This window comes from Nanorana parkeri, unplaced genomic scaffold (genome assembly GCF_000935625.1).
Source record: "Nanorana parkeri isolate BGI_ZX_2015 unplaced genomic scaffold, ASM93562v1 scaffold1022, whole genome shotgun sequence".
NCBI classification, from domain to species: domain Eukaryota; kingdom Metazoa; phylum Chordata; class Amphibia; order Anura; family Dicroglossidae; genus Nanorana; species Nanorana parkeri.
This window is the reverse complement of record NW_017307290.1, coordinates 3531-10168: the sequence shown is the minus strand read 5'-3', so window position 1 is coordinate 10168 and position 6638 is coordinate 3531. Positions and strand designations below refer to the sequence as shown.

The 6638-nt window shown below is 40.0% G+C and overlaps 1 protein-coding gene across 1 annotated transcript in view; it reads right to left on the bottom strand.

Moving 5' to 3' along the window:
* Window positions 1-6638, bottom strand: part of LOC108795892 (reversion-inducing cysteine-rich protein with Kazal motifs-like) — a 41806-nt gene that overhangs the window by 31726 nt on the left and 3442 nt on the right. The window contains exon 2 of the mRNA XM_018567221.1: window positions 3489-3611. Coding sequence (XP_018422723.1) covers window positions 3489-3611 — 123 coding nt within the window. The remainder of the gene's footprint in view (window positions 1-3488; window positions 3612-6638) is intronic.

The window sequence follows — 6638 nt, the reverse complement described above, 5'->3', positions numbered from 1 at the left end:
TTTATTTTTAATGTATATTAGGGATTATATAAGATTAATTATTTAACTGTAGCTTTATTATCTAGGGTTTAGTGGATCACGAGTGGCCCGTTCAATAACTTGTTTGTTAAATTAAATAATTTAAATTAGATTAAGATAAATAAATTATACTGAATTATACTACCGACCTCTGTATAATTATACTGCTGCCCTGGGTTCAATTATGGTTCACAAGTGGCACGTTCAATAACTTGTTTGTTAAACTAAATTTAATTTATACCACCGCCCTGGAATAAGTTACAACCGGCCTGGTTAAACTTCAATTGTTTAAACGCACATATAAGAAAAGAAGAAAAAGTTGTGGGATAAAAAGAGCAAATAGAAGAAAAGAAGAAAAGTGGGGAGAAAAGAGCTTGGGTCTATGTAGAAGAAAAAAAAAAAAGAGGAGGAGGGGGTGTGCACAGCAGGACTCTGGTCAGCATGGATACCTGAATTAGACCCAGGAAGAAGGAAAGGACTGTGTCAGGTAGCTATTAGCGTGAGTAAATCTTCAGTGGTACAAAAATGAAGCTACAAAATGAAGCTGCAATCTCCATACCTCATAAAACTGGGGATGGCGATTATATAGACTGGCAGTAAGTTCCTCCATCCTACAAAGGAATAGCATTTCATCAACCCATTCCTTCAGAGTGGGACATATAGAGGATTTCCAATGTCTCGGTATCACAGCTCTGGCAGCCATTATGAAAAATTGAAGTAAGCCTTTTCTGGCAGTCTTAAGGGACCCTGGTAACATGGAAAGAAGGTCTAATTGTGGGGAACATTCAACTCTGATACCAGTGAGCTTCTTGTAGGTTGCAAAGATTGATGACCAAAAGGAAGAAACACCAGAACAACCCCACCAAATGTGTAGTATGGAGCCAAACTGGGATGAGCATTGCCAACACAGGTCAGATCTCTGAGGGTAGATAGCATGCATAAGATGGAGGCGAGTTGAGCAATAATACCATAGGGACAAATTTTAAAATTGCGTTCCTGGACTCTACTGACTAAGGAAAATGTCGCTCTGATGAAGGGTCCCTGCGAGGTCCCGAAATGTTTTCACAATATAAATGTATCAATGAAAAATATTGATATTTGAAATTCTAAAGTGTGTGCTGGTGAAATTCCTGTGATTATTGATCAGAACAAAGACACATCTATCCCATCTCAAAATCTGAATGTGGTTCAAGCCAGTAGAAAACTCCGGATTTCCCATAATTGGGGTCAGCCCAGGGCGAAATGCGAAGAATTAACTTTTAAGGAGTAAATCCCATATTCTAAGCATCAGAGGAATGCAAAAGGGGAGAGTTCTCTTCGAGGGACAGAAAGAGGAATCAATCCATGGTAAGGAAGTAGGAGGGAGATAAGCGAGTCCAATTGTACCCATAATTTCTGAGGTGCATGACATATTCAGTCCAGGAGCCTAGCTAGGAGAGTATCTTTGTAGTATAATTCAAGATGAGGCAGTCCGACCCCTCCGTGTTGCTTTCGCTTAACAAGACGAGCTGAGGAATTAAACCAGACATATCATAAAAGAGAGGTGTGAAAAGGTTTTTAAACTATCTTAAATTATGATTTTATCACTTACAATGGACGCTGCTTCTTGAAGTTTGAAAATTTTGGTTTCCTGCAGAATCAGCTGGTCTTCCTGAGCATTGAACCTGATATCTTGTTTTAGGGTCACTCCTTTTCCTTGCACGGTTACATGGAGCCACCCTTGTGTGTGCTAGTACACTGTGTGCCTCTACAAACATACATGTTAAAGATGTCACCAGAACACCATATTTAAAGTGAAGAACATGTCTTGTTTATTGACGCTCCGTCAATATTTTTCCTTGAATAAGGGCTCTCTGGACTCCCCAGTTATTCTCTGGGAGGCCCATAAAGTCACTATGAGAGGCCATTTACTGGAAATGGCCACACGCAGAAAGAGGGAAAGGGAAAAGAAAGTACGTGAGTTGTATGCTAAACTCGAGGAGATTGATAGACAATTGAAAGATATATTTGATAGAAAACTGGCGGCAACATTCTTCTCTATTAAGACGGAATTGAACCTTTTTTTGGATCACAGGTCAGAGAAATTTCTTAGATGGTTCAGACACAAAACCTACTCCAGGACTAATAAACCTGGATCTATGTTGGCCCACAAGCTGAATGCCTTCTCTCCACAGCACACTCCTAAAAGACTAAGTAATACCTAGGGGAATGTGACAGCAAATCCAGAAAGGATTCTTCATTTGTTCCGTGAGAATCTAGCAAAACTTTATTCTGCCTCTGGGACCTTTAGTAGAGCAAAAGCAGATGCTTTATTTGCTGGTCTATCACTCCGTGGAGTCCCCCAGGAAGCCCTAGAAGGCTTGCAATCAGCTATTACAGAGGAGGAGGTACTAACCTCTATAAGTCTCTTAAGGCCCCTGGCCCTGACGGATTCACTGCCCTTTACTATAAAAAGTTGGCTATACTAGCCCCAAGGTTAAATGGCAATGTTCAATTCCATTGGGAAGGGAGCCTCTGTACATCCGTCCTCGTTACTAGCGTACGTTTCCATGGTCCCCAAACCAGACAAGGACCATCTAAACCCAGACAATTATCGCCCGCTACTCCCTAGGGTGTCAAAATCGTCCTTATATAAACATAAAAAAGATGAAGGTATGGGTCTGCCGAATATCTAATTATACTATCAAGCATCCAAACTAGCCCCCCAAGGACAGGCTGTCCACTCTAATCCCTCTTATGAAACACACCCTAAAAGTTTGGGACACTCTCAAATATTCGGCAGGCCTTATATCACCTTATTTGCCCTTTCTTCCACTCCTCTCTCAACCTTTATTCCTTCCAGGATTCAATAACCCAAGCGCATTTAAATGATGGAGTAACCATGAATATAATAGAGTTTATGACTTGTTATGAAATGCTACTGTCCCCACTTGGTCTTACCTGATGATGCATGCAGCTATCCCCGATACAGAACTATATTGGTTTGTACAATTACAACATTGGGTATCTTATCTACAGAAAGGTGGAACTTTGAACAACCGGCTTACTTATTTTGAACATGCCTGCCTTTATTCCCCGAGTGGACCAAAGTTAGTCTTAATCTTATACTCTAGGCAGCATGCGCTGCCAAGCCTTGACCTTTATTCTTATCCTAATAAATGGGCAAGGGATCTTCACTTGAAATGGTCTATTGATGACTGGGGCAAAGTTTGGGGAAATATCTCTAAATGCTCGCTTAATGTTATCAATTTGGAAGTGGCCTATAAAGTACTATTCCAGTGGTACCTAGTCCCCACCCACCTAGCGGAAATTATTCCCCACCTCATCTGAGGGCCAGCCAGTTTGCTAAAAGTCCCTAGACAGACTAAGGAAGACCCGTTCACCCACGGCTCCTTCGGGGGTGAGCGCTACATATATATATAAAAAATAAAAAACAACTGCGCACATCTGGAAACATGTTAGAAACATACCAGTAAACATGTTACGATCATCTTCAGAGCTGAGTTCATTTAAACACTGGCGGTTAGAACATTGCACTGTCCCAGCGACACAAGAACAAATATTACAGTCCACCTTGAAGGATGTTCCGTGATCTGTGATATATGAATTTCAAATATTATGGAAAAATGTAGCACTTAGATCACAAACAAGTATATGACAAAGAGATTATATTGTTTTTTTTGTTTTGTTGAGTTAAATTTAATTTCTCTTCTGTGTTTTTAGTCTAGCTGTGTTTTCAATGCCTGCAGTTTGCATGGGCTTTACGCAAAATAGTTGCTGTTTATATTATTTAAATTAGGAGAAGATATTAAAATTTAAAATATACAAAGCTCATTGTTATGGCCCATTGTTTTACCACATTTAATTACTGTTATAAGAATATATACTTTATGGAATATTAATGGCAAATTTCATGTTTACAGCTAAATTAACTGTTTGGTTATATTGCGAAACAGCAGTCTAGCCCAGGGGTGAGGCCGGAAGTTTGTCCACCCATGCTCTAACCTTAACAACCAAACCAATCCCTCTCTAATTAATGCAATATAGGGAAATTATGCTTCCTGGAGGTTCAGATTGTTAGATTAACAAAAATATTACACATCTAAAACACAAATGTTTTATTTTTACCATCTTAAAGCACTTAAAACATTACAAAACATTCAAAACATTACACAAGGCCCTTTTTGGAACATATCTTATAACAATTTTTATGTAAATAAATATACAAATGTCATATTAGTTTTGATCACTGTTTTGAATTAGACCATAATATGACTGAATGCCTTGAAACTTCAAGCTAGAAGTAATATTACAAGACAAGTGATCAAAGAAAGCATTTTTATTGCACATGGGTACTTGCATTTTTGCTGAAAGTCTGGATGGCTACTGATTTTGTCCATCCTTAGAATCACATTTGACAATCCACATTTTTAACCCCTTCATGACTGAGGCCTTTTTTCATTTTTTGTACCCATGTTATATTCCACATTTTAGGCCTGAAAATTACTTAAAACCCCCCAACATTATATATTTTCTGAATGCCAAGACCCTATAGAATAAAATGGTGGTAGTTGCAAATTTTTATGTTGCGCAATATTAGCGCAACTCCTTATTAAACCCCAATATTTAGTGAAAAATTTAATTAAATGCCCCAAAACACAACAAAATGGACACTGAGTGTTTTAGGTCCTCTCACTGATTGGACCCAACACTAATGCTTTTGGAACTATACTGCCTGGCCACTATTTTGTTGGATTGCCTTTAGCTTTGATTACGGCATGCATTTGCCATAGCATTGTTTCAATAAGCTTATGCAATGTCACAACATTTATTTCCATCCATGCATTCATTTTTCACCATGATCTTGTAGTGATAATGGTGGAGTCGGACCACTGCGTAAAGCACATCCAGCAGATCCTAAAAATTCACAATGGGGTTAAAGTCTTGACTCTGTGGTGGCCAATTCATGTGTGAAAAAATATGTCTCATGCTCCCTAAACCACTCTTTCACAGTTTGAGCTGGATGAATCCTGGCATTGTCATCTTGAATATGCCCGTGCCATCAAGGAAAAAAAAAATACATTGATAGAAATACATGGTCATTCAGTATTTTCAGGTAGACAGCTGACCTAATTTTTTGGGGACATAACATTGCTGAACCTAGTAATTATCAAGCGGAAAGTTCTTACTTATTTGCTTAGCTTAATCCGGGTGGTGACTTTTTTTGGCCAGGTAGTGTAGTGTAGTGTAGTGTAGTGTAGGTTGTGCAGAGTTTAATGTGTGTCAATATTGTGCTATTAAGTTGTTAAACAGACAAGGATGGTACCCTTCCATGAGAAAAAAACTCAATTTTCTCTGATATAACTCTAAACTGACAAAAGTAATTGCCATTCATTGTTTACTCCGTATCTAATAAAAATAGACTTTGCTTTTGATAAGTGATTCTCTAAAAGTACGATAAATGAAAATGGTAAGGACAAAAATGATAGGGCCCTTAAAGTGGAAGTGAAGCTTAAATTGTCAAAAGTGCTGACATGCAGGGTTTTTATGTCCGAAGAGACTTTGTAAATCTCTTCTGTCATAGATGTTTCTCCCTGCCTGTCAGCACATCTTTCTACAAATATGCATGTGCAGCTCAGTATACAGGCTCAGCAGGATTCTCACGAGGTGAAGTAACTCCCGAAGTAGTTTGTCTGCACCTACCAACAGATAGTTTGGCCCACTCTTCTTAAGCAAAGTGCTCCAGTTGTCCAAGGCTTGAAGTGGAGCCCTCTCCAGAAAGCATATTTCAGCAATTTCCATAGCTGTAGATTCAGATTCAATAGGATTCAGATCATGGCTCATAGAAGGCCACTTCAGAATAGTGCAATGTTTTGTTATCAGCTATTCCTGGATGCTTTTAGCTGTGTATTAGGTAATTATCCTGTTGTCCTGTGGAGACTTTCTGACATTGCAAAGTATGTTTCTTTTCAGAATTCCATGATAGTCTTGAGTAGACGTGTGCGATTCGTTTCGTTCCGAATCGAAATTCGGACAAATTTTCGGAAATTCGTAGATTCGGATCATCCGAATCTCCGAAATTCTATAACCACCTTTAGCAAATCCGTGGTGCCATCTTTATATAGGGAGTACTTTGCTATGGTAAAGGAGGAGCTCATAAGGTCTGCTGGCCAGTCTGTCCACTTCACCACAGACATCTGGAGTGCTCCCAGTGGCCAGCACGCCTTCCTCGCCCTCACAGCTCATTGGTGGCAGCCTAAGGTGGCCCAAGATACAGCTGCACCTGCTGAATAAACATCAGCAGCAGGTGGCAAAGAGGGGCACCGCTCATTCCTTTTGCATGCTGAGGTCATGGATGAGCAGCACACTGCGCACAACATCTTGCGGGCACTGCAAAAGATGTTTACGCAGTGGATGGGGGACCAGGCAGGCACAAAGTGCAGGATGGGCTTTGTGGCCTCTGATAGTGCTGCCAACATGACCAAGGCTGTGCGTGATGGGGGATTTGTGGGTGTGCGGTGCACAGCCCACATCCTGCAGCTTGTTATAAGGGGTGCTTTGGAGGAGCAAGAGAAAAGGTGTGGTAGGCTGTCCACACTGCTGGACTCTTGTCGGAAGAT